The 27848-nt window shown below is 43.0% G+C and overlaps 1 protein-coding gene across 1 annotated transcript; it reads left to right on the top strand.

Annotated features, from left to right (window-relative positions):
- Positions 1 to 257: 257 nt before the first annotated feature.
- Positions 258 to 27848, top strand: SYT13 (synaptotagmin 13). Its single transcript, XM_030559981.1, is given in 10 exon segments — positions 258 to 801; positions 5901 to 5904; positions 13904 to 13963; positions 13966 to 14058; positions 14061 to 14120; positions 15590 to 15638; positions 15640 to 15728; positions 17638 to 17948; positions 22826 to 22955; positions 24216 to 27848. Coding segments are annotated over 10 exon segments (1284 nt in total). The 5' UTR covers positions 258 to 618; the 3' UTR covers positions 24521 to 27848.

The raw sequence follows: 27848 nt of genomic DNA on the forward strand, positions 1-27848 counted from the left end.
CTGCACAAACAAGCTTTGCTCTGATTGTAGAGAGTTCATTGTGCCAGTTTCCACAGCTGCCAGGCTGGCAGCTTTCATCAACCACTACATTAACTTCAAGTAAAAAAAAAAAAGCCCTAATCCAATCCCCTCCTCCCTCCTGAGAATTAAAAACCCAGCCCTCCCAAACCCTGCTAAAGAGCTGATCCAACACTTGGACCGCTCTGTGAGTTAGCCTGCAGGGCCCACCCCTTTCTGCTGACGTCTTCCCTCTATCACACATCAGACTTTTCCCAGTGGAGCTGGAAAACAAGCTTCAATGAAAACTGCCTGCTTGTGGCTGTAAAGGGATTGCAGACACCACAGCCACTACTACTTCTGCTTTTCCCTTCCTGGCCAGGAACATAAACCCAGAAACTTCATCAGCAGGTTGGAGAAGCTGCCTCATTGTCTGGCAAACCTGGGATAATTTATTTCTCTCTTCAGAGTCACTTCTTTTCCCTGCTGTTATTGAGGCTTTTTTTCCTACTTCAAAGTGAAGGAAACCAGGCTAAACTTTGAAAGGGACTGAATGAAATACATACTGCTTGAGAAGAAGAATCACATGATTCTTGTGTAACATCTGTGCAGCCTGAAACAATGGTTTTGTCTATCCCAGTTATAGCTCTGGGTGCCACCTTGGGGACTGCAACTAGCATCCTTGCCCTCTGCGGTCTCACCTGCTTCTGCAAATGCAGGCGACATAGGAAAGGACTCTTGGGAAAGGACCAAGACATGGACACTGAAAATGCTAAGCCCAGTATGCTTCAGCCAGTCCAGCAGGTAAACCACCTTCTCTAATTTACTCTGCCACTTTTCTGTAAGTGTAGATGGTAGGAATGCAAAATCCATGCCAGACTGTGGTGAGTGATTTATCACATCCTATTTGTTTGCAGGATTCAGGATGTAGCAACATTTCAGTGGGGGAGGGGAGACTCAGGTGAGCTGCAAAATGCACAAAGCAACAGTCAGCTCAGCTGTCATTTTACCAAAGAGAAAGCTCCTGGTGGCAAAAATACAGAAGAAGATTTGAAATTCCACTCGAATTGTCAGGCTAGATCCCAGGGGAAATCATTCAGCTAGAACAGAAACCTGGACTTTCCTAAGAAGCAGTCAGAACATAGTTGTGTGCAGAGTAGGAGCAGAATATCAGCAGTGTAAGAATCTTTTATAATTTTTCTCTCTCTGCACACACATACACCTATGGCTACTGCAGTATAGTAGTGGACAGGTTTCTATGTAAATAGCTGGTTTGTTATGAAAACAATCCTCCTCCACATGTGAAACAGATGAAGTTTTAGGAAAGTTAAGACATGAGGTTAAAATAAGGTTTATAATATAAATCTAATAACCTTAACTGTGGAGAGTCTACTTTCAAAATCACCATGCCTACTGTGACATGCTTTTTCTTTTCCTTTACATTTACTAGAACAGCTGTTTTGAAGGGCTGCAAATGCCAGATATTCTTGGTGATCTGACTTAATTGCTCAAAGGATTCAATCAAAATAGGAGCATAGGAATTGGCAGGCTGGAACAGACTTACGGTCCATTTACTCCTGTGTCCTGTCAGTAGCCAGATGCATCGGCAGTAAAGTGTAACACTTCCCTGATGGACCTAATTATGGAACACTCAATGCTGAACCTTGGGGAGAATTGTTTTTAAAAAACTTTTTTCCCTTGGTTGATTATGACCTCAGGTCTGAAACATAAAGCCTGATGGTCACTGAAAGCTTTACCTTAACTCATGTTACTGTAGATGCTATTCTCATTTATATGGGTCTAATGAATTTTTTCTCATTCTCACTAAGCCATAATAACATGCTACATCAGCTAGTTCCAAAAGCTGATGATACATTAAAGACTTTGTGATACATTCATTTGCCTTTAAATTATACGGATTGCTCTATTATTTTGTATCACTGAAAACCACAGTATGAGCCTGATGGCTTTCTCTATGCCATTCATTAGTGTATACTCAGTCCCTGTGTAATGGACTCTCTTTTTCTTTCCAGAGTAAATACTCCCAGTCTCACCATATTTCTGCTGTGGTTGTTTTGAGACAAGATGGCCAAAGCTGATTATTTGCAGTGTTGTAGCCATGTTGGTCCCAGGATATTAAAGACACAAGGTGGGTGAGGTATTATCTTTTATTGGACCAACTTCTAGTGGTGAAAGAGACAAGCTTTCGATCTACACAGAGCTCTTCTTCAGGTCACCTGAGCCGTGTGTAGCTCGAAAGCTTGTCTCTTTCACCAATGGAAGTCAATCCAATAAAAGATATTACCTCACCCTCCTTGTCTCTCAAAGTTGATAACATTGTGGTATACAGATGTAATGGCACCAGGTTTCCATATTATCGATTCTTTTGGACTGCCACTAGGTATTGAGTAGATACCCTTACTTAACTTAGGGCTGGTCCAGACTAGGGGGGGGGAAATCGATCTTAGATACGCAACTTCAGCTACGTGAATAACGTAGCTGAAGTCGAATATCTAAGATCGGATTACTCACCCGTCCAGACGGCACGGGATCGATGTTCGCGGCTCTCCATGTCGATTCCGGAACTCCGTTGAGGTTGATGGAGTTCCGGAATCGATATAAGCGCGCTCGGGGATCGATATATCGCGTCTAGATTAGACGCGATATATCGATCCCCGAGCAATCGATTTTAACCCGCCGATACTTAAGACTGAGGGGAAAAACAACTGAGGAAAGTTGGCAGTTTTTCAAGGGACGCTATTAAGGGCCCAAAAGCAAGTTATTCCGATGGTTAGGAAAGATAGAAAATGTGGCAAAAGACCACCTTGGCTTACCCTTGAGATCTTGCGTGACCTACAAAATAAAAAGGCGTCATATAAAAAATGGAAACTAGGTCAGATCACGAAGGATGAATATAGGCAAATAACACAGGAATGCAGAGGCAAGATTAGAAAAGCAAAGGCACAAAATGAACTCAAACTAGCTATGGGAATAAAGGGAAACAAGAAGACTTTTTATCAATACATTTAGAAGCAAGAGGAAGACTAAGGACAGGGTAGGCCCACTGCTCAATGAGGAGGGGGTAACAGTAACGGGAGACTTGGAATGGCAGAGATGCTTAATGACTTCTTTGTTTCGGTCTTCACTGAGAAGTCTGAAGGAATGTCTAGTATAGTGAATGCTTACGGGAAGAGGGTAGGTTTAGAAGAGAAAATAAGGAAAGAGCAAGTAAAAAATCACTTAGAAAAGTTAGATGCCTGCAAGTCACCAGGGTCTGATGAAATGCATCCTAGAATACTCAAGGAGTTAATAGAGGAGGTATCTGAGCCTCTAGCTATTATCTTTGGGAAATCATGGGAGACGGGGGAGATTCCAGAAGACTGGAAGGGGGCAAATATAGTGCCCATCTATAAAAAGGGAAATAAAAACAACCCAGGAAACTACAGACCAGTTAGTTTAACTTCTGTGCCAGGGAAGATAATGGAGCAGGTAATCAAAGAAATCATCTGCAAACACTTGGAGGGTGGTAAGGTGATAGGAATAGCCAGCATGGATTTGTAAAGAACAAATCATGTCAAACTAATCTGATAGCGTTCTTTGATAGGAAAACGAGCCTTGTGGATAAGGGAGAAGCAGTGGATGTGATATACCTAGACTTTAGTAAGGCATTTGATACAGTCTCGCATGATATTCTTATAGATAAGCTAGGAAAGTACAATTTAGATGGGGCTACTATAAGGTGGGTGCATAACTGGCTGGATAACCGTACTCAGAGAGTAGTTGTTAATGGCTCCCGTCCTGCTGGAAAGGTATAACAAGTGGGGTTTCCGCAGGGGTCTGTTTTGGGAGCCGGTTCTGTTCAATATCTTCATCAAACGATTAGATGTTGGCATAGAAAGTACGCTTATTAAGTTTGCGGGACGATACCAAACTGGGAGGGACTGCAACTGCTCTGGAGGACGGGTCAAAATTCAAAATGATCTGGACAAATTGGAGAAATGTCTGAGGTAACAGGATGAAGTTCAATAAAGATAAATGCAAAGTGCTCCACTTAGGAAGGAACAATCAGTTTCACACATACAGAATGGGAAGAGACTGTCTAGGAAGGAGTATGGCAGAAAGAGATCTAGGGTCATAGTGGACCACAAGCTTAATATGAGTGAACAGTGTGATACTGTTGCAAAAAAAGCAAACGTGATTCTGGGATGCATTAACAGGTGTGTTGTAAACAAGACACGAGAAGTCATTCTTCCGCTTTACTCTGCGCTGGTTAGGCCCCAACTGGAGTATTGTGTCCAGTTCTGGGCACTGCATTTCAAGAAAGATGTGGAGAAATTGGAGAGGGTCCAGAGAAGATCAACAAGAATGATTAAAGGTCTTGAGAACATGACCTATGAAGGAAGGCTGAAGGAATTGGGTTTGTTTAGTTTGGAAAAGAGAAGACTGAGAGGGGACCTGATAGCAGTTTTCAGATATCTAAAAGGGTGTTATCAGGAGGAGGGAGAAAACTTGTTCACCTTGGCCTCCAATGGTAGAACAAGAAGCAATGGACTTAAACTGCAGCAAGGGAGATTTAGGTTGGACATTAGGAAAAAGTTCCTAACTGTCAGGGTAGTTAAACACTGGAATAGATTGCCTAGGGAAGTTGTGGAATCTCCATCGCTGGAGATATTTAAGAGTAGGTTAGATAAATGTCTATCAGGGATGGTCTAGACAGTATTTGGTCCTGCCATGAGGGCAGGGGACTGGACTCGATGACCTCTCGAGGTCCCTTCCAGTCCTAGAGTCTATGAGTCTATGAGTCTATGATACGGTGGGTAGTCTGGACGTGGCCAGAGATCTTTTCCCCTAGACATTACAGCTATTTCTGAAACCCTCAGGTGAGTAGGGTAGAGTGTGTTTTCCAATAGAGATTTGCCTGTAATTATTCTGAATTTCACCTGTTAAATGTGTTGCCTAGTTTCCTAGGTCCTCCTCGGGTTTCTCATTAGTTTTGGCTAACCTAATAGATTATCATCTGCTGATTTTTCCAGCTTACTCTTTGATACAATACTACAACAAGACTGAGATTTTCAAAGTTTACAATTAAAAATGTATGGGAATTGAGTGCCCACGCCCCAAGGCTGCTTTGAAAAATTTCATTCCAAACCTTTACGGTGCATCTCTTTCACCTATTTCCAGACTGTAAATATATTGACCAGCACTATCCACAGAGCACTCCATTATCCACTTCTTCACACAAAGACAATTTCTTTTCTAATACTACTTTTTATTGTTTTAGCTCTAAACCAATTTTTAATTCTTTATACAACTTCACCCTTGGAGTAACAAACTTTGCTGAATAGCCTCTTGAGAAAGACTTTAAGAAAAGCCTCTGGAAAGTGTTGATACATTTCTGCAGCTTCTCCCTTAGGGTCCCATCCTGCAAATTGCTAAGCATTCTGATCTATCACTGAAGTGCATTTAGATCTACCACTGAAATCAAACTGTGCTCAGGGTGCTCAGACTCTCATAGGTTCAGGCTCTCATAATATTTATTAATTTAGCAAAGCTTGCAATATTTTAATATAGTATGTGACCAATATCTTGTTAAATTATTCACCCAACTCTTAGTACAACATTAGTCTCCTCCTAGTGCTCCAGGGTAATAGTATTTTGATCATCAGTTAGTTATTATGGTTAGTATCTAATGTTTTTTGCAAGAATTCCATAAAGACGATGTCTGCAAGATGAACAGAGTATTCTGTTACTGAAGGTGCAAAATGTCCCTAGTTCCCATATTCCATATGTTTGCTAGTTCTTTCCAAATTAAAAGGAACCTATTGCCAGGAACATGCACTCCCTAAAATGTCTCTGATTTAAAAGTCCTCCATATTCATTGTAAAGATTAATTTCAAATCTAGTTTTGTCTGTGAAGTGCTGTACATCATCTGTGTCATTTGTTATGAACAGTCCTGTCTTTTTTTTGTTGTTGTTGTCCACTAACAAAAAGCTACTCTAATACACTGTATGTCCTAGCCAGTGCTTGGAACACTTTATTATTGAGGCTTGTCAATATCAGGCGATTCTGATACACAGAGATGACAAAGAGAGAGGAAGCTAGACTATATTGGATCCAGTGTTGTTGATGTAGGTCAATGTTAAAGAAAATAACACATGAACTAGTTATCTCCTAGGGTGCGCCAGCAGGATCTACATGGGGAAGTTAAAGTGCTCTATAAATCACACCTCACTAGTGCCCTTTGCCGGTGCTATGTAGACAAGCTCTATGTTTGCTGTATAGAAAAGCCCCAGGGCTCTGAAAAGCACCTATAAACAGGATTGGGTCTTGTGCAAACAAAGATTCATAGATTCTAGGTCTGGAAGGGACCTTGAGAGGTCGAGTCCAGTCCCCTGCCCTCATGGCAGGACCAAATACTGTCTAGACCATCCCTGATAGACATTTATCTAACCTACTCTGACATATCTCCAGAGATGGAGATTCCACAACCTCCCTAGGCAAATTATTCCAGTGTTTTACCACCCTGACAGTTACAAACTTCTTCTTAATGTCCAACCTAAACCTTCCTTGCTGCAGTTTAAGCCCATTGCTTCTTGTTCTATCCTTAGAGTCTAAGGTGAACAAGTTTTCTCCCTCCTCCTGATGACACCCTTTTAGATACCTGAAAACTGCTATCATGTCCCCTCTCAGTCTTCTCTTTTCCAAACTAAACAAACCCAATTCTTTCAGCCTTCCTTCATGGTCATATTCTCAAGACCTTTAAACATTCTTGTTGCTCTTCTCTAGACCATCTCCAATTTCTCCACATCTTTCTTGAAATGCTTTGCCCAGAACTGGATGCAATACTCCAGTCGAGGCCTAACCAGCACAGAGTAGAGCGGAAGAATGACTTCTCGTGTCTTGCTCACAACGCACCTGTTAATGCATCCCAGAATCAGGTTTGCTTTTTTTGCAACAGCATCACACTGTTGACTCATATTTAGCTTGTGGTCCACTATAACCCCTAGATCCTGTTCTGTCATACTCCGTCCTGGACAGTCTCTTCCCATTCTGTATGTGTGAAACTGATTGTTCCTTCCTAAGTGGAGCACTTTGCATTTGTCTTCGTTAAACTTCATCCTGTTTACCACAGATCATTTCTCCAATTTGTCCAGATCATTTTGAATTATGACCCTATCCTCCAAAGTAGCTGCAATCCCTCCCAATTTGGTATCACCTGCAAACTTAATAAGCGCACTTTCTATGCCAATATCTTAGTCGTTCATGAAGATATTGAACAAAGCCAGTCCCAAAACAGACCTCTTTGGAACCCTACTTGTTATACCTTTCCAGCAGGACTGGGAACCATTAGTAACTACTCTCTGAGTATGCTTATCCAGCCAGTTATGCACCCAACTTATAGTATTCCCATCTAAGTTGTATTTGCCTAGTTTATTGAGACTGTATCAAATGCCTTACTAAAGTCTAGGTATACCACAACCACCACTTCTCCCTTATCCACAAGGCTCATTATCCTATCAAAGAAAGCTATCAGATTTGTTTGACATGATTTGTTCTTTATAAATCTATGCTGGCTATTCCCTATCACCTTAGCACCTTCCAAGTGTTTGCAGATTATTTCCTTAATTACCTGCTCCATTATTTTCCCTGGCACAGAAGTTAAATTAACTGGTCTGTAGTTTCCTGGGTTGTTTTTATTTCCCTTTTTTATAGATGGGCACTATATTTGCCCTTTCCAGTCTTCTGGAATCTCTCCTGTCTCCCATGATTTTCCAAAGATAATAGCTAGAGACTCCGATACCTCCTCCATTAGCTCCTTGAGTATTCTAGGATGCATTTCATCGGGCCCTGGTGACTTGCAGGCATCTAACTTTTCTAAGTGATTTTTAACTTGTTATTTTTTTATTTTCTTCCAAACCTACCCCCTTCCCATTAGCATTCGCTATGTTAGGCATTCCTTCAGACTTCTTGGTGAAGGCTGAAACAAAGAAGTCATTAAGCATTTCTGCCATTTCCAAGTTTCCTGTTACTGTTTCTCCCTCCACACTGAGCAGTGGGCCTACCTTGTCCTTGGTCTTCCTCTTGCTTCTAATGTATTGATAAAAAGTCTTCTTGTTTCCCTTTATTCCTGTAGCTAGTTTGAGCTCATTTTGTTCCTATGCCTTTCTAATCTTGCCCCTGCATTCCTGTGTTGTTTGCCTATATTCATCCTTTGTAATCTGTCCTAGTTTCCATTTTTATATGACTTCTTTTTCTTTTTTAGATCATGCAAGATCTCTTGATCAAGCCAAGCTGGTCTTTTGACACATTTTCTCTTTCCTGCCCAGCGGAATAGCTTGCTCTTGGGCCCTTAATAGTGTCCATTTGAAAAACTGCCAACTCTCCTCAGTTGTTTTTCCCGTCAGTCTTGATTCCCATGGGACCCTACCTATCAGCTCTCTGAGCTTACCAAAATCCGCCTTCCTGAAATCCATTGTCTCTATTTTGCTGTACTCCCTTCTACTCTTCCTTAGAATTGTAAACTGTATGATTTCATGATCACTTTCACCCAAGCTGCCTTCTACTTTCAAATTCTCAATGAGTTCCTCTCTATTTGTTAAAATCAAGTCTGGAACAGCTTCCCCCTAGTAGCTTTTTCAACCTTCTGTAATAAAATGTTGTCTGCAATGCAGTCCAAGAACTTATCGCAGCGGTCACCAACGTTGCGCCCGCGGGGGCATCTAAATACACTAGTGTCCTGGTCAGCGGTCTAGCATCTGCCGAAATGCCGCTGAAATTTGGCGGCATTTCGGTGGCAATGCCTCTCGATGACACCGCTTGCCACTGACAAGCGGAGTCATCGAGAGGTGTCGCCGCCAACAAGCAATGTCATCGAGAGGCACTGCAGCCGAAATGCCGCTGAAATTCGTCAGCATTTTGGTGGATGCTCGACTGCTGCCATGGTCCTTCGTCTGGCGCCCGCCAGACAAAAAGATTGGGGACTGCTGACGTATTGGATAGTCTGTGCCCTGCTGTGTTATTTTCCTAACATATATCTGGATAGTTGAAGTCCCCCATCATCTGCAAATCTTGGGCTTTGGATGATTTTGTTAGTTGTTTAAAAAAAAAGATGATATCTATAGAACAAGTAAAATGAGCTGGCTTTTATATTGTCACTTTGAAAAAGCCTCAGAGCATCGGACACAGTAACTACCACAAGCTTGTATTGCTTGTGAGTCAGATACAAGATCAGACAAGGAAATAATCTAGGCCAGCATTATAATGATGTCAAGGAGGAACACAGAAGGGTCAAGAGCAGCGTCCAAACTAATTTGGTTTTATTTCATACAGAATGGATTCAGCTCTCTTGCTCTTCACTTTATTTAAGAGTGCTGTAGTTTGATTTGTAAAAAAGAGACTTTTCGTGGGCAATGCTCAGTAAGAGTATCAGCTGCCAGCACTTGCGAAGCAGAGCTGGCAGCATGAACAATAAACAAAGGCAGATGCAGTTGGAGGAGGGGGTGGATTGGTCCCCGCTGGTTTGCATATGTCTCTCATCTCTAATTCTGAAGAGCAGACAGACTAACCTATTATGTGAACCCAGTGGAGCTGTCAGTTGTTGTGTGCTGATGGATTTCCTGACTAAGTGTCTGGTTTTTTGCAAGCAGAGGAAGTTATAGTAATAACAATACTTCATATTTGCATTGCATCTTTCATCTCAAAAGTTCCTCAGCTGCTTTGCGTAGTATAGACTTACGCCACTGAAATGCAGCCACCTGTGGTCTGGAGGGCAGCAACCAGGTGGACAGCTACTGCAGAGCACTCTTTGTATAAGAGTGAAGAGAGAGGAGATGTTGGTCACAACCCCCAGGGCATGGGACCTTGTTTTTCAAGATATTGCCCAAAGGGTCCTTTCCACTGCACAGAACACAACTGATTTACTTTAGGAAGAGGAATGTCTGACCTGACCATGCTAGTATTTGAACCTATTATTTCAAGGAGTTTAAGTATTTCAGAACTGATGTTTAAATCTCTAAGGGCGAAATCTTACTCCCTCCTTTTTGCCAGCAACAGGCTTACTCACTGTGCAAGTCCCACTTATGGCCAGGGCTGGTCCTCATCAAAGGGGCAAATTTCTCTCTAAGAGTATAGACCTGAGGTCATAAACTAGAGTGGAGAGAACATGGATAGTGGACTATAGTGAACAATCCTGCACTGGCTACCTGGGGAGATAGAGGCAATGACCTAATAGGACTCTTCCATTGCTAATGGCTATGACACTATGACTCTGTGGGCATCAGATGCAGAGTGGGGTTAAAACCAAATTACATTATTCTTTTGCTCTATTGAGCTGCTCCTTGAGGAATGGGACTATTCCCTAAGGACATGGAATCTGGGAGCAAAAGGCTAACTCAAGAGACTGCTTCTCCCATGGCACCATCCACATTCATTATTAATATGAATCAAATAACTAATGGAAAAACATTAATTACAATTAAGAATATTGTCTTGCTCTCTCTCTCTCTCTCTCTCAGTCTAAATGTAAAATGAAATAGCTTGGCAGTTAATGGAACAAGAGATCCTTCCACCACAGCATGCTCACAATAAAACTGTCTTTTCCACTTCTCTAGCACCGTTCACACAAGATCCTTTAAATGCTTTAGAAGCACAAAAGCAAACTGATCAGAGTTGGGGTAGCTCCTACTCAGTCTCTGTTTTTTCCATGGACAAATCCAAATATATGTTCACACAGAGTGATTTAAATTTCACATAGCTGGGATTTACATTTAGAGTGTAGGTGGGGATGGAATTCAATGTCCCATTGTCAATTTTTTTACCTGTCTCGCCTTATCAATGAAGGGTTCCTATGTTGGGTGAGCTATAGCAACAAACCCACAGCTCTGGGTTCATTGCTGTGCTTTTCACACTATCCTTCTGTACTCTGTGTTGATTCTTGTGAACCAGCATGGGACTGAAACCATAAAATGAACTCTGGCCTATCAGACCATCCAATCAAGGAAATTTTACCTTAATTTGTTGATGCTGTCATCTTGTTTGTTCCATGGAAAGTTCTCTGACATTAAGGTACTGGGTGAGGTATAAACCAGAATCAGTAGCCAATGCCTGATGATTCCAAGAGAAATGGAAAAACCCCATCATATAGAGGATAGTATTGATAATATTTTTCCATGAAGCTTTGAGAGAAAGGCAGGGCCTGCTGATCTAAAACTGAGATGGCCCTGATCCCACTCCAAACTTTGCAACTGGCCCCTCTTTGTGGAATTGGCAAAACAAAAAACAAAACAAAACAAGATCTGAACAGTTCTGAAATCAAGTTTTGTGACTCAGGCCTGTCTTGAGTTCAAAATTCTTACTGCCAAACTGTTGTTATGTATATTACAATAGCATCTGGAGATCCAACTCAAGAATGGGGGAGTGGTAGCTCAGTGGTTTGTAGCTAAGGGTTAATGTCTCTTACACCTGGAAAGAGGTTAACCTGAAGCACCTGATCAGAGGACCAATCAGGAAACAGGACTTTTTCAAATCTGGGTGGAGGGAAGTTTGTGTCTGAGTCCTTTGTTCTGGTCTTCTGTCTGACTCTTTCTCGGCTATGAGAGGATTTCTGTTTCCGCTTTCTAATCTTCTATTTCCAAGTTGTAAGTACAAATATAGTAAGGCAGTAAGGTTTCTATTGTTTTCTTTGTATTACATGGTATAGTTGCTGGAATGTTTTGAATTGTATTCTTTTGAATAAGGCTGTTTATTCATATTTCCTTTAAGCAATTGACCCTGTATTTGTCACCTTAATACAAAGAGACCAATTTTATGTATTTTTCTTTCTTTTCACATAAAGCTTTCTTTTAAGACCTGTTGGAGTTTTTCTTTAGTGGGGAACTCCAGGGAATTGAGTCTGTGCTCATCAGGGAATTGGTGGGAGGAAGAAGTCAGGGGGAAATCTGTGTGTGTTAGATTTACTAGCCTGACTTTGCATTCCTTCTGGGTGAGGGAGGAAGAGAGATTAGCTCTCGGTACTTTTGTTTTCCAAGGCTGGAAACGGGGAGGGTGGAATCCCTCTGTTTAGATTCACGGAGCTTGCTTCTGTGTCTCTCTCCAGGAACACCTGGAGGGGGGAAGGGAAAAGGTTTATTTCCCTTTGTTGTGAGACTCAAGGGATTTGGGTCTTGGGGTCCTCAGGGAAGGTTTAGGGGGACCAGAGTGCCCAAAACACTCTAATTTTTTGAGTGGTGGTAGCTTTACCAGGTCCAAGCTGGTAACTAAGCTTGGAGGTTTTCATGCTAACCCTCATATTTTGGATGCTAAGGTCCAAATCTGGGACTAGGTTATGATAATATTACAATAGCATCTGGAGATCCAACTCAAGAATGGGGGGAGTGTAGCTCAGTGGTTTGAGCATTGGTCTACTTAAACCCAGCATGGTGAGCTCAATCCTTGAGGGGGCCACTTAGGGATTTGGGGCAAAAATCAGTATTTGGTCCAGGAAGTGAAGGGAGGGGGCTGGACTCAATGACTTTGCAGGGTCCCTTCCAGTTCTATGAGATAGGCATATCTCCATATGTATATTTTTTATCACAGCCCCATTGTACTAGACATGACAAATGCATAGTAAGAACCATTACCTGACCTAAAGAGCTTACAGTCTGAATAGATAAGATGGACAACAGGTGGGAGAGGAAACAGAAGCTCAAGGAGGTTATGTTATTTGCCCAAGGCTACACAGTTGGTTAGTGACAGAGATTAGAATACAATCTAGGCTTTCTGATTCTTAGTCCAGTGCATATCCATTAGACCATACTGCCTCTCACCATGTATTTTTAAAGCTACTGACATTTATTTATTGACAGTTCACTGGATCACCAGTCCCCAGGTTTGCCCCAGACCCCCTTTTGAGCCAGGTTACCCTTTAAGCTGTTTCACAGCAAGTTTCTTTATAGTAAACATTACATATATTTCCTTTGCTGCTTGTATGAAGTATTTTTGCTGCTCGCTTTCTTGGCTCAATTAGCTGTCACTCCAGCCAGCAATTGATTGCAAATTCCTACTGAAGTTAGGATAAAGCCACTCGGAGGCTAAGCATCAGGATATAGTCAGCAAGATAAGTCCAACCACAGGAAATATTTAAATGAGCGAGGGTAAATGAATGTTCAGAAAGCAGGGAACAGATGTTTAGATAGTTGGATGTAGATGGGGACAGGAAAGAAGTTTTTACATTACCATCCTGAACACAGAGATAATAAGATTCAATATTTGCAGAGCAGTTGTTGAAAGAACAGTAGGACTCTTAGATCTGGCCTTGTGAGTATGCAATAAGCCTTCCCAACTTCTAGGGGCAGTCACAATCCCAGTCCTTGTGTTTCCTGAGTCCAATGACAGGAGAAGTAACAGCACTGCCAATGGCACTGGACATCCTAAAACATGTGGGGAGGTGTGACTGTCGGGCTGTGGCTGGCAAATCTGTGGGAATGCATATTACACCTTCCCAAGGAGGCAGTGTGAGCATTAGTCTGCCTGATTGTGTGATCCAAAAGAAGCCAGACATCAGTCACAGCACAAACCCAGCTCCATTCACAAGCCTCTGAGCCTGGCGAGGAATTGGCATAGACATATAAAGTAGGGGCGCTATGCTACTGTGAGGTGGGGTGGGAAATCAACAAATGGGAAGTTTCCCTTTCTATTGCAAAACAAATGTGTTGAGGTGCGAGGTCTGAAGAGGACACAAACTGAGAAACTGGGCAACAGGTTTGGCAAGGAGATCTCTTCATGGTAGATCAGCCAAGTAACAATGGCATTAGGAATGACTGGATGGATCATTTTTTCCCTTGGTCTGGGCTCAGCTGGTCTGGGGCAAGTTGGTAGCATTAGTCTATTCTATACAGAATAATGAACAGGATCTTTATTTCAGTTCAGCGTTTAAGAAGACTACTGAACCCATCCAACCTCAGACCCTCCTGAAGTTTCCCAACATCTATGGCCAAAGCCAGTCGTGACTGCCCCAGAAATTGTTAACTATGTGGATTATGCCTTGAAGACAACTGAAGAGCCAACTAGAGGAAAGATGACATTCAGGATCAGAATAGAATGAAGATACAAGTCAATGAAGAGTTATGTTGTCTCCCTCAAAATGGTAGGAACATTTCCAAGTCCAGTGGAACCATTTCCCGTTCAGACTAGTGATCACAGCTCCAGTGCCCAGGTGTCTGATAAGCAACACAGGACTTGTACACACGATTAAATGCAGTTATAATCAGAATGGTAGACTAAAATGACCTTTTGGGGCTCCATAGTTCTTCTCTCTCAATGATCCCATCACAAATGTGCTCAGTTAGCAAACCATCGGAGGCTTGCTCTGTCACCATCATTTTAAATGTGGTTGATTAAGATAAAGTCGAGATGGAGCCCATCGGGGGTTCCATTAGTGAAGCAGGGGCACACACCAGTGCCCTGAATAGTTTTAAATCCAGAGTCCTCTGACCTTAGAGAGTCTAATTCTAACTGTTGCATCTGGCAGCATTTCATGCTTGTAATGGTTCTGTGCCCATATTGATTTTACCCACCTTAGCTGCCTTTTTAACAGCACATTGATCGGGTGGCTATAATATTAATACAGTCTTTCTGGGGATTTTCCAGTGGGAACAATGCACTCCATGCCTGGTTTATATAGAGATTTATTTTTTAATTTGAAAATCACTTGACAGTTTCTCTGTCTCTTTCTGGGCAGAGAGCCACTCTCCCAAGCCCTCCTCACTGGGAAAGAAGGAGGCGGTGAGCGTTTAAGCATCAGCCTACAGAGTCAGAAGGAAGGCAATAGGGACTGAGCTGCTAAAGCAAGCTGGCTGCACATAGGCTGGCACCAGAGCTTGAGGTGTGTGAATCGATGCACTAATCTCTGTGCACTACCAACTCCACAAGTGCTCTGGCTTCCTGTTGTGCTTGATTCCATAGGTCACGTGTTATTAAAATAAACAAGAATGTTCGCTTTCTCCTGTGTATACCATGTCACACTGATTTTGATTCTGACTGGCATTTGCTTGGGGAATAAGTACCATTGCTGCCTTCTGGCACCTGATCCAAACTGATACTGCATGCACCAGTGTCTGACATAAAATATTGTGGCTTCCTTTTCAGTCCTGCCTGTTGCTTTACTTGAGGTAATTAACCTAATATATACCCCCATCCAAACAGCCTCACCACTTTCTACCTAGCCAGGCACTGTGGGAATTAAGATAACATTGGCCTTCTGTGTGGAAAAAGGATCTCCTAAAAAGGATTCATTCCAATAGCTTTAGTAAATTTGTTAGCATTGTAAGTTGGGATCAGAGTCAGCTGTGAAGTCCTTACCCCCAAAAACATACAGTCTAATTCAGGGAATACATGACAAGAAATCCAAGAGCAAGATCATGTGTAGTTTCCATGGGTGGGTAATGGAGTGAGATATATGGCTGGCTTCCTAAAGCCCAAGTAGCACACAGAAGTGAAGTCTGGAAGGAGGTGGAAAGTGAGACAGGGAGGGCAGTGCTACAGAACAGTAAGTGAAGCCAGGTGGTGAATTTGGCTTGACGAGGAATGAAGCCATGCTAACTGGGTTACTTCCAGTTCCAGGTGCAGTAAAGGATGTGTGTGTCACCGAGCACCTGAACCCTGAGAGCAGCCAGCTGTAACCAGGTCCCTGAACTCTGCTATTCCCTTGGGTATGATCGACAGAAAGCTGAACTGTGTGTGGCCTTTCTTGAAGGTAAGTGGCTCCCCATCCTGCATACTTTATATAAACAAGCCTTTATTTGAAAGATACAAGATATCTTCTGACTCAAAGTGTTTCATCTCCCACATAATAATCAACATGTCCCCACAGAACCTAGAGACATTTTATTGGCTATGAGGCTTTCAAACTAGAATTGCGAAGAGATTTCACTGCTTGAAAAGAATGCACCATGGTTTAGCAACAGCTTGTGTGGTTCAAAGGCAGCATGAAGGAATCAGAAGGAGTTTGTCCTATTCTACCCATGTTAGGGCGGGCAGATAAGGATCCTTCTCTCCTACTTTTATTTTCAGGCGATGCTCCCAATGAGGTGACAGGCTCAACATCCCCTTCCTTCTCCCACCACTCCAGCCAAACGTTTTTTTTTTGTTTAGCCCTTCTGTCCAGTCCTGTAAAGCAAATCCAGATGAAAGACAAACAAGCACATGGATTTATGATTCATGTTAAGTGACAGGAAAAATCTACAGAGCTTCCCACAGCTGGACTATCAAAAGAAAGGTCTAACACTACATATAACAACCCTCTTACTCAGGCCAAGTTGGAGGAAGGGATGTTTAAATCACATTTCTCTTATAGACCCTGTGGATAAGGTAACTCCCTCCAGCTGAGCCCATCCATGTGGCCAGGCTCTCTGGCAATCTCACTAAGGACAGGCAGCTGAGGGAGCACCCTTACTACTCAGAGATAGAATGCAGCTAACCCTCTCCTTGCTAGTTACAGTCCTCCTGGGAGTATAAAGCAGAGCTGAGTGAGTAATGCACAGATAGTATGAGTTCCCCCCGAAAAACAGCCCAGTTATCATCTTCCCAAGTAAGAACTGAAGGGGTGTTAAATTGCAGCCACCATCATGGGCAAGCTGCCAGCAACAAGTCCAGAGCCTTGAGTTTCTGAGGTTGATGAGCACCCATACACATGTTGTACTCTCCCTGTCAGCTCAGAAGGAGCTCTACTCTCTTAAGGAGACAGAGGAGTCTCCTGGGTATCAAAGACTTGCCGACTCACAGCTGCTGAGCCAGTGGGCAGAAGGGCATCTTTCCACTAACAGACAAGCACGCTGACTTCTGCGGTAACAAAGAGGCCTTGTTGCTACATTATGCAGCTGAGGAGTAGAGACATTGCTGCAGATGTTGCTGCAGCCCTTGGCCTCGAGGGCTTATAGGTTCATTTGTCACTGTTCATGGAACGTGTGAAATGATATTTTATGTACATTTTTCATTTGAGACCTTCCAGCCTCGGGATGAAATAAAGAATAGGAAAATCTGGGCCTGAATATCAGGAGGAAAATCCTAACACTAAGAGCAATTAGACTGTGGAATGGTCTCCCAAAGAAGCCATTTCAAAAAGACTGGACAAAATACTTGGGAATGAACTTTAGGGACATACTGCGCTGGCCCCTGGGGGATGGACCAGATGTGCTAAGCAGCCTTGTACACCTCCACCTTCCGTGACTGACCAAGTCCCTTTAATGCATTTTATATGAGGCTCTCTTTCTGATCTAGTGCGAAGATAAATTAAAATGCCCCCTCCCCAAATATCTCATGTTGTGTCTTCTCAGGCTACTGGTTCAGTACCCTTGAATGATGCACATTTTCTTGAGTGTGATTTGAAAATCTCCCAGACAATAACAATATCCTTGTGCATTTGTTGAAGGACAAGGACAATAATATTCTTGGGCATGTTGAAGGAAAAATAAATAACATTAGGGCCTGGACTTTGGTCTCTCCAGTGCTAGTTTGAAGGAACAGCAGGTTTTAGCAACAGCTTGGATTTCATTTTATGACTATAGTGAGACAGGCAAAGGCCCCACAGCCTTCTGCTTTTGCATATCTAGCCCTTGTGGTAGGGTGTTTCTTTTAATGCAAGCTTCCCTCTCTTTGTCCTCCAGCTGTGCATGGAAGCATGATAGAAGACCAGGATGCTGGCTGTGACTGCTACATCCTGGGCACCTTGGTGAGCAAGTCTGGCACCACAGAGACCCAGACTGTGCTGAAGAAGAAAGTGCACATCATCTGGGAGGAAGCTCTACTGTTCCCATTAGCCGAGGAGGAGGTGCTAGAAGGGATGCTGACTCTCACCTTGAGGAACTGCGACAGGTTCTCTAGGCACAGCATTGTTGGGGAAATTAAGCTGAGCCTGGCTAATGTGGGAGAACCCTTCAAAATGGCACAGTGGGAGAAACTGAAGACCCCTGAGAAGGTATCATGTCAATACTTATCAGTAGCTCAGGCAATATAACAAGAGTTAGTTTCCAAAGTTAGAGATGCTGATTTCAATATGACCGATATCAATATGCGTGTAATAACCAGGTCTGCATTTACACTGGGCCAGATTCTGAGGGGTGATGAGCCTCCGCAACTCCAAAGACTTCAAAAGATTAGCAGCAGAACTCAATATCTGACCATTTCAGCAAGTAATTAAAGTGCTCCAACACAGCTCCTAACCTTATAGCTTCCAACACCTACATACCCCTTCTTTCTCCTTGTGTTATCTGATAATCAATCACTGAACTACAGTAAAAACAACAAAGAGTCCTTGTGGCACCTTAGAGACTAACAAATTTATTTGGGCATAAGCTTTCATGGGCTAAAACCCACTTCATCAGATGCATGGAGTGGAAAAATACAGTAAGCAGGTATAAATATACAGCACATGAAAAGATGGGAGTTGCCTTACCAAGTGTGGGGGAGGGTCAGTCCTAATGAGGCCAAATCAATCAAAGTAGATGTGGCCCATTCCCAGTAGAAACCTCCCCCTGCCCTCTCCCACCCTCCCATGTGGACACACTTGTTCCAGTATAAGGCCACGTCCACACTACAGAGTAAAATCGAAATTAATAAAATCGATTTTATAAAATAGGTTTTATAAAATCGATTTTGCGCGTCCACACTAGGGCACATTACTTCGGTGGTGTGCGTCCATGGTCCCAGGCTACCATCGATTTCTGAAGCGGTGCACTCTGGGTAGCTCAGTAAAAGAATGGGACCAATAACTTCGATTTCTGTCCACATTAACCCTAAATCGATATAGTAATATCGATTTTAGGGTTACTCCTCTGGTTGAGCAGGAGTACAGAAATCGATTTTAAGACCCCTTAAAATCGATTTTAAGTGCCTTGTAGTGTGGACGGGTACAGCGTTAAATCGATTTAACGCTGTAGTGTGGACCAGGCCTAAGAGTTGCTTTTTTGGGTTTAACTTAACACTTCCCCACCCAAGCCACACTTCTACTGGAATAAGAGTGTTTACACAGGGGATTAGATCAGTATAACTGTATTGGTCTACATTCACACCTTAGGCTATACTGAAAAAGCATTTCCATGGAGACGAGGCCAAAATCTGCTCCGGTAGCCATTATACAAAAGCTGCAAGAAGTCCCTGTATATAGGATTAGGAGACACCAACATCTTCAAGAGACAGGACTCTAGACAATTGCCTCTGCTATGGTTCATCTTTACAGCCATCGCTTGATAAGGAAAGACTGATTCCTTTTCTAACCCGCAGGAGTAGGTTAACGTTAACAGTGGCTATGACTAATGCCCAGTTTGAGCTGAAAGATGTGCAGTGAAAGCTGTATTTGCATCATCAGGGACCTGGGCGAATCAATCATTACACAGCCAGCTTAAATACAAGTGATGAATCATTAATTGAGAGCCAGGGCGGGAGGGAATCAGGGAGCAAGAGAGAGAGAGAGAGGAGAGATAGGAGCTATTTTTGTCAGCGTACATCCAGGAACAACATTGCTGGGATTTGTTTAAAGTTTGATATTTCCTTGAAAAACCATGAGATGCAAAAATATCCAACCCACCCTCTCTGGAATAGTCCTACACAAATATAAGAACGGAGACAGGCGCTCACAACTGACCAGGTGATGTCATTGCTTTTGGAAATGTGTAGAGTGCTGCCGCTGGTTCACAGCAATGTTCACCACATTATGAAAGCTTCAGATGTTAGACTGGTACCACTAGTCGTCTCCTCCACCCCTCCCACTCGTTTAATGCTCTCTGCTTCCATAGCACTTTCCATCTCAAGCTCTCAAAGTGCTTCACATACATTATTAACTGATGAAACCTCAGGGGTGTTAGAGTCTGGCAAATAAGTGATTTTTTTTTTAGTTCACTGCAGTTTTGAAAAATTGAAAAAAGAATTGATTCTACCTGAACCAAATACAAAAATTCAGAAGAATTTTGATGAATCAAAACAGTCAACCAAAATTTCATTTCCAGTTGAACAAAACATTTCATTCAACCTGAAACAAATGGTTTCATTTAATTTCCAGGTACCTTATAACATTAAAAGCAAAGGAAATGGATAACTAGATTCACAAAACAGCCAGAGAAGGAGGTTTCACTGGAGCAGGGATTTGAAATTGGGTCTCCCACATTTTAGGACAGTGTCCTAATTGCAGTGGTGTAGGGTATTTTGGGATAGGGCTTTCTCAATCTTTTCTGTCAAAACTGTTCTATTTTGTTTAAAATACTTGGATAGCCAAATAGTCAATCCTCAGTGCTGCAGAGCAAGTCACTGGCTATGTCTTTACTGGGAGGGAAAAAGTGTGTGTATTTACGTTGAGATAGATAGCTCTCTTGATATGAAATCCTAGTGGAGACAAGTCACAGCAGTTTTTTCCTAGCGGTACCTCAACTAGTTATGCTGAGGTGAGAGCCACCTGTGCCTTATCTCCAGTGGGATTACACATTAAGAGAGCTATCTTCATCTCCACAATATTTTCAGTGAAGACGTAGCCATTGTCAAAAGTCTGATTAGAATCCAGGGCTACTGCCTCTCTTTAGATTAATTTAGATTTAGGACACTTTTTCCAGAAGGTGGATGAGTACAAGGTATTCAGTGTTGCCTGCGCACCTTACCTGAGTTCATGAAAAAGGTTTACATTGGCTCCTCTGAGGACTTTGCTTAATCTGAGTTTGGAGTTTCCCTGGTAATGACTTCTTGGCTGGTTTGTGTACGAGTCATTCCTATCAGAGAGTAAATCTGTTGTTAATGAATGTTTGTTCACATCCACAGCAGCAAGCAAGAAAAAGAAAACTTAATCTGAAATATTTATAGCCTACTTGGAACTGAGAGAGGAAGGCACAAAAAAGTCCTGGATAAGGGATCTCTTTCCTAAAGATTCTAGTCTTTGTTGGAAAGTTCAAAGGGAATCCACTCAATCGATCAGTGGCTTGCAAGGACCTTTCTGGACCATTAACCTCACATTAAAATGGGGTTTCTGTCACAAGCTGGTGCTACTTGAGTGAATAATTACTTCCCCTTTGCTTCCCTCTTTCATATCTCTGTGCACACACACATTCTCTCTCTTTCGCTCTTCTGACGCTCCACTAGAAAACAATGTCATTTTCAAAGGAAAGATCAGTTGTCAGCGTGATTATTTTCCAATTGTTCTGCCTACAGGTATACATGAGGGCGGGGAGAGGGAGGGAGAGAGAGAGAGAGGGCGGCCAGAAGGCTAAGAAGCCAATCACTAATGGCAGAAAAGGAATACTGTGGCCTTGTAAAGTGAGTTTGATCATTCGGAGAATGTACCTTAAAGAAACTAGAGCAGAGGGGGGCAAACTTTTTGGCCCGAGGGCCACATCGGGATTATGCAACTGTATGGAGGTCTGGGTAGGGAAGGCTATGCCTCCCCAAACAGCCTGGCCCCTGCCCCCTATCCACCCCCTCCCACTTCCTGCCCCCGACTGCCCCCCTCAGAACTCCCAAGCGACCCCCCCTTTGTCCACTGACCACCCCCTCTCAGGACCCCTGCCCCCTATTGAATCCCCCTGCTCCCTGTTGCCTGACTGCCCTGACCTCTATCCACACCCCCACCCCCTGACAGCCCCACAGGCACTCCCACCCCCCATCCAACCACCTTCTGCTCCTTGTCCCCTGACCACTCCCTCCCCAACTGTCCCCCAGGATCCCACCCCCTTATCCAACCCCCGCTGCTCCCTGCTGCCTTACTGCCCTCCCAACTCCTATCCACATCCCCGCCCCCTGACAGGTCCCCTGAGACTCCCACTCCCCACTCTCCTTGTTCCCCATCCCCTGACTGCCCCCCCAACCTCCACCCCATCCAACCGCCCCCTCCTCCCTGACTGCCCCTCAGGACCCCCCAGTCTCCTACCAGAAGCAGGAACTCGCAGCTGTGACACCTGGGCAGAGCCAGCTGCGCTTCCCACACTACCCAGCAGGAGCAGCAGGCCAGAGGGACTAGGTTCCCCGGCCAAGAGCTCAGGGGCTGGGTAGGACAGTCCCATGGGATGGATGTGGCCTGCGGGCCGTAGTTTGCCAAAGTCTGAACTAGAGCTTGGGAAAATAGAAGGAATCACTCTCAGATTTGGCAAAACAAATGGCACAAGTGCTGATTTTATACATGTATTTTTAAAATACCCTTCCAAGCTTAAGTGACTAGCTCTGGTTCTTTGGGTGTCTGAGTGTAAGTTAGTGTTGTGGTACCCATGGGCATTTTCTTCTTTCCCTGGGTATAGCCCATCCGGATTATTTAAAACCAGGACTTAAGTTTAGACAGAATTTCCTCACACAAAGGGTAGCTGATATAAGGAACAAATGATCAAAGGAAATAATCAAAGGAAGAGACATGAATTCCCTGGAGAGGCAGCTGCAGGAGAATCTGTCAGAAAAGGCTAAAGGATGCAGGTAAAGTTCTCTGTTTAAATCTTTCTGGTACTGCCCAGCATACTATATCTGTTACATCCCGACTCTCCATTCTCTCGAGTAAATGTCCCACTGAATGATGCTGCTGTTAGGAAACAGTTATTTTCCAGCAGCTACGAAAGGGTTAACCCACACAGTCAAGTGAATCAGTGAGAGGAGCACTACTGTGAACCTCCTTTCAGCAGAGTTCTGTCCAAGAGTCTACTCTCTGCTTCATTCCATCAGACCTCAACTAGTCTAACTGGGGATCTGTGTGTAATAGGGCTAGGATCCAGAGAAAACATGACTTGCTGCATTTGAGAGTTTCTCCTTGATCTTTGGCACCACATTGATCAATGGTATGGACAAGACTGGATTTTGAATTTGCCTTTCTTTCATGCTTTTTTCCTTGACTTCTAGGAGCCAGATGCAGGCTATGGGGAGATACTCCTCTCCATCAGCTATCTGCCAGCAGCAAACCGCCTGCTTGTGGTGCTCATAAAAGCCAAGAACCTCCATTCCAAACAGCTGAAAGATCTCCTGGGAAAAGGTGAGTGAAGAACAGCAATAGGGAAACTGGACAAATTTCTATAGAACACAATTTAACCAGGATGATCTGATTTATGGTGAGACAATACAGTCACAATCTAATCTAATGCCCCTCATCCCCATATCTAGAAACCCTGCACATAATTAAGGCAGTATACTAGGTACATAGTACATAGTCATATATTCACTTGCCTATTCATTGTAACTGTATCATTCTATGACCATTAATGGTCTAATTACAGATAGAAACCAATGGCGGCAAAGACTGCATTTTGTGGTGTGGTTTCAGGACAGGCAAGGAGAGGGTGGAGCAGTAGGAGTTCAGCAAGAGCCAGCAGCCCTGCTACTATATTGCTAAAGTAGTGCACAGCAGTTTCAGATGCTTCGCCACACTCTCCTGGGAAAGGAGGAGTTCTGCTTGTGTATAATGATTCTTTCTTGCCCTTGGCCTATCTGAAGGCTTTCAAGGAGTAGGGTAGGGAAAGGAAGTCAGTTATATTCTTCCAAGACTTCCCTCCAACCTACAACCCTGAGGCTACGTTGACTTGCACTGCTTCATCCTCTGCACTGCAGAACTTCCCACCACATCCCCTTATGGGAAGAATGGGAGAGTCTTTGGAAGCATGCACCTGCAAGACCTGTATAGCCAAGTGGTAGAAGGGAGACAAAGGTCGTCACTGTGAATCCTTTTTGCCTCCTGTGATCTGTAGGTTGAGGAAGGAATCCATAGGATTCTTTCAACATGGGACGAACCATGTCCACTCTGGCAAAAGAATTCATATTAGAATTCAGCAGTTTCCTTTTCCCTTTGCAGGTTCTTTCCATGTAGGGAAATGGGACCCATTGCTTTTGCAGATGGAATACTGGATGGAAACTCCAAACTTTGGAGGTGTTCAGAATCTAACCCCATATCTGTGTCCTAAACTCTATCTCTGGCCTTCAGCTCTATCCCAGGGTACACAAAAACCTTGGATTTAAACTTCTCTGAGCTCCAAAGGAGTGTTCTAGATTCAGATGCTGATCTCAGTCTGAATAGGTTGTAGCATGTGTTATTTTATAACGTCTGCCTGGGCATTTTGGGCTTAATAAACTGGGATTAAAAAGCAAAAATAACTAAAATTTTAAGAGAGAAAACAATTAGAAGTTGCTCATATGCTTTTCCTTTGGTCCATAGTCATTAGTTCAGATTCTCTTTTAATGGTTGTCTGCCTGTCCTGTGCTCACCACTGTGGTGTCTTTCTTTCCTTCATTTCCCATGCAGATGTATCTGTCAAGGTGACCTTGAAGCACCAGTCTCTGAAACTGAAGAAGAAGCAGACAAAGCCTGCAAAACACAAGATCAACCCAGTCTGGAATGAGATGATCATGTTTGAAGTGCCCCATGAGCTGCTACGTGCCTCCAGCGTGGAGCTAGAAATGCTAAGCCAAGATGGCCTAGGGCAGAGCCAATCACTGGGCAAGTGCAGCCTGGGTCTGCATGCCACAGGCACAGAGAGGAACCACTGGGAGGAAATGCTGAGGAACCCCAGGAGGCAGATAGCCATGTGGCACCAACTTCATATGTAGCCATGCAATCTCTGTCATGACCAGCCAACTGCCTTTCATACTGGGAGGTCTCTGAGTCAGGAGGAGTAAGCCAAGTTATATTTCATCTTGCAGGAATGTGAACCACACCCATCCACAAAATGACCAATCACAGCATTCTGTTATGGACACTGCCTTTTTCGGGTTTCTTGCCACAAGGACTCTCTCAAGCTAGACCAGGCAAAGTCCTGGAGCCTACATTGTAGGGAAGAGTCCTGAACTCTCTCATAGGGATGGAATGCATGACCCCAACAGACCTCTAACTTCTACAAGGACAAGATTCTGACACTGAAAAGCCGCTGGTGAAAATAAATGGGGACTGTCAGATAGGCTATTGTATGTGTTACATTTAAAGGTGAGCTGAAAAGGGAAAAAATGGGCTCGCGCTATTATTTACTGCTTTATGATGGAGAAAGAAGGCCTGATTTTTAATTATTTAGTTAGTTCTCTGCTTATTTTATATGTTCAGGTCTTATCTACCCTGCTTTCCCTTGAAGACTCTATAGATGACTGGAGAGCTAGCAGGTATACAGCATACTTAATCAGGTTCCCCTTCTATGATAAGAGGGGAAGTGAGTTTTATTCACGGTGTTCAAACTACTTTGTCTTTTCATGAACATTTTTAAATCAAACACTTGACAAACTGTTTAGAAGAAAAGCTCTCTTTGTTAAAGGTTTAACACCTCTAGCCCTTCAATTAATGGCAGAGAGAGAGCTCCGTTTCTGTGTCTAGCTCTGCTACAGAGATCGCCGGCAAAACTGGGAAGCACAGATTGAGATTTTTAAGGTTAATATGTACAAGAAGAATTTTTCTATGAATACAAAATGAGAAAAGGGCACAACCCTCCTTTGTTTGTTTTTGCCACTGTAAGTCTTTTTTCAGAAACACTGGATTTCTGAACTCCTCTTGGGAATGTAGAGTTCAGACTCAAAACTCAGGCCTTCGCCTATGTCATAATGTGGTAGCCAAGCTTCTCTAGTGGAAGCAACTGGGCTCTCTGCATGGTTCAACCTCACCAAATTAGAGATGCTAAACACACACTATCATTTTCCCCTGGTATATACTTAAAATATGTCCCTATTCCTGTGGAAAAAAACAAGTAATGGAAATAGATGGGCCAAAAGGTTATAACTCAGTCCCAGGTTTCTGACCTGTCAACAAATCTTCCTCACCAAAGCCCCCATTGAGGTGGTGGTCTCTGCAATAGTTGTGTCCATTTTGCAGTCAATGTTTTCCATATTGCTTTAGGTGACCATATGGAACAAAGATAGCAAAAATAAACTGATTCCTGAGATATGAAAAAGAGAGAAGCTACGTGAAGGGAAAAAGAAAGAGACAGTAGAACAAAGAGAAAGATGGGGAGAGAGAGAGAGAGAGAGCAGATTATATAAAAACAGTGAGAGAGGCAAAGAAGCAGAAGTATTCTCCTGATAGGGTACTGTACAAACCCAGCCTTTGAAGGGAGCACTTCCAAACCCTGTGTCTGGATTCCTTCCTGTTCCTTCGTTGCTGGAGTCTTTGCTATCTTGGATTTAGGGTTGCTAAAAGCCATTGAAAACATGAAAGTTTCAAAGTCTCTTATCCCAAATCTGTGTGTGTAAGTAGTGTATACCTCTTTCCTCCCAGCGTTCTTGGGGGAGCTCTCCTCTCTGTCTCTCACATGCAGGTCATTGACATAAGAACAGCCATACTGGGTCAGACCAAAGGTCCATATAGCTCAATATCTTGTCTTCCGACAGTGGCCAATGCCAGATGCCTCAGAGGGAATGAACAGAACAGGAGATCCATCCCACAATTCAGAAAAATCACTGACGGCGTTCTATCCAGTTATTGACAATAACTTGCCACAAATCCTTCTACTTATTGCTATCCTTTCTGCTCAGAAATAGACTAATTTCTGAAGTGAGCAGGTGTTGGATATTCTGATTATGTTCCAGGAAGCAGATGAGACTGAGTAACTTACATAGGATTGTTTCACCAAGTTTGGGTTTGATGCTGAGGTGCCATACTGAAACCCAATCTTAGTTACCAGCACCGCTTAGAAGAGCAACCCAGAAGGCTGCCAGGTACTACATCATCTCAGGACTGAATAACTTTCTTTTCACTGGCCACTAACTCACCATCACCTTTCTCTTGTGCTTTTGAGATTTGGCATGACTTAAGTGTATTATTTACACTCCTTTCCATGTCTTGGGATACAGAAGGGGTATCATCAACAGAGATGTTGCTTTGTCTCTATGAGCTCACTGCTTGTCCTGCCACTCCATTGCAAACAGCGGGCTCACCTTTAAGAGACTTGCCTGGGGACAAGGCATTCAAGGGGCTAAAGATATAATCATATTGTCCATAGCTCTGGAATACTTAAGAGTAGGATACAAGACTAAAATTACAGTGCTTTCCACTTAATTCTAGCAATGATCGATTGATCCCCCTTTAATTTGAGTCAAACTACAAAAACCAAAGCATTTATATTAGCAATTACCCAATCTCCACCACATTTAATAAGATTTGGTCACTTTAAACCAGTGTTATTCACAGGTTGTTCCCTGGCCTATAGAAGATTGCGGCTTAATTAATAAGCAAGAGCCAAAATTCTGAACAAGATGGAGGAACAGCCCGCACAAGACTCATGGAGATGCTAAAAGATGGATTACAGTGAAAAGTTGTGTTAGCCACTCTGGTGTGCATTCCAGTTTACACAGCATGATGCCTATATCATCAACAGCAGTATAATAAGATCAAACATTTATTTAAATCAAAGTAATAAGTTTGGACTTGATTGGAATAAGAGGCTGCATGTTGGTGAATCATACCCTATACATCTTAGCTTCTGATTATCCCTGTTTTACACTGTTTTATAATTATAAAATTGTAATATACCATGAATTAATAGTGTTAATTTACAGTAATGATAAGACTATAGAATCATTCAGGATGTTTGATCCCAACCTCTGCAGTATAATCTGGAACTTTTTTTGGTTTGTTTTAACTGTTGCAAACCGATTTTAACATTGTCTCCTCTATAGTTTCCTCAGAGTGGTGTTAACCTGCCTTATTTTGATGATAAGTTATTTTTTTCATGTTGTTATGATAGTTAGCTGGCACTGGAGAGCCCAAGGGGCCAGATATTTCTGTGGCCAGAAATCCAGGTCATCAAGTTACTGATCACAATTCAAGCATGGTGGTACTAATTAAACTGGTTGTTATGGTTCATTATAGTGCAGAGGGGAGTGAAATTGTGGAAATACAGCAAAGAATCCTGTGGCACCATATAGACTAACAGACGTTTTGGAGCATGGCATGCATCTG

Source organism: Gopherus evgoodei, chromosome 4 (genome assembly GCF_007399415.2).
Source record: "Gopherus evgoodei ecotype Sinaloan lineage chromosome 4, rGopEvg1_v1.p, whole genome shotgun sequence".
Classification (NCBI taxonomy): Eukaryota; Metazoa; Chordata; order Testudines; family Testudinidae; genus Gopherus; species Gopherus evgoodei.